This window comes from Ogataea philodendri, assembly GCF_020536065.1.
Source record: "Ogataea philodendri strain CBS6075 chromosome Unknown scaffold218, whole genome shotgun sequence".
NCBI lineage: Eukaryota > Fungi > Ascomycota > Pichiomycetes > Pichiales > Pichiaceae > Ogataea > Ogataea philodendri.
Window position 1 is genome coordinate 1 of NW_025763745.1, and position 346 is coordinate 346.

The 346-nt window shown below is 40.5% G+C and overlaps 1 protein-coding gene across 1 annotated transcript; it reads right to left on the minus strand.

Annotated features, from left to right (window-relative positions):
* OGAPHI_000001 (uncharacterized protein) lies at positions 1-346 on the minus strand (the record flags this gene model as incomplete). Its single annotated transcript, XM_046201710.1, has 1 exon — positions 1-346. A coding segment is annotated over one exon (346 nt), but the record flags the coding sequence as incomplete, so codon positions are not given.

A 346-nucleotide genomic window follows, 5' to 3' on the forward strand; every position in this document is an offset into this window, starting at 1 on the left:
TGTACCATAATTATTACTCATGAATTTAACATCTTTTTCAAAGTCATCCTTGGCAAAGTTTGGGTTCTTACACACTTGTAACCCACCATTGGACCACAGCAGTTTGCCACGGCCATTGGTATGGCCCATTTGAGCTGAGCAAATGGAGTTAAACTTCTTATTTGTTGACTCTCTGATTGGGCCTATGATCACAGCAGCCTCAGGGTCCAATGAGTAGTCTACACCGGCACTGTAAGCCCCAAGCATGAAAATTTCCTTATCACCATATGTGCATGGTTTGAACTTGGCATCGGTATGAAAAAACTCTGAAATAATTAGGGAATGTAATTTCTTCTTCTTGTTGAAT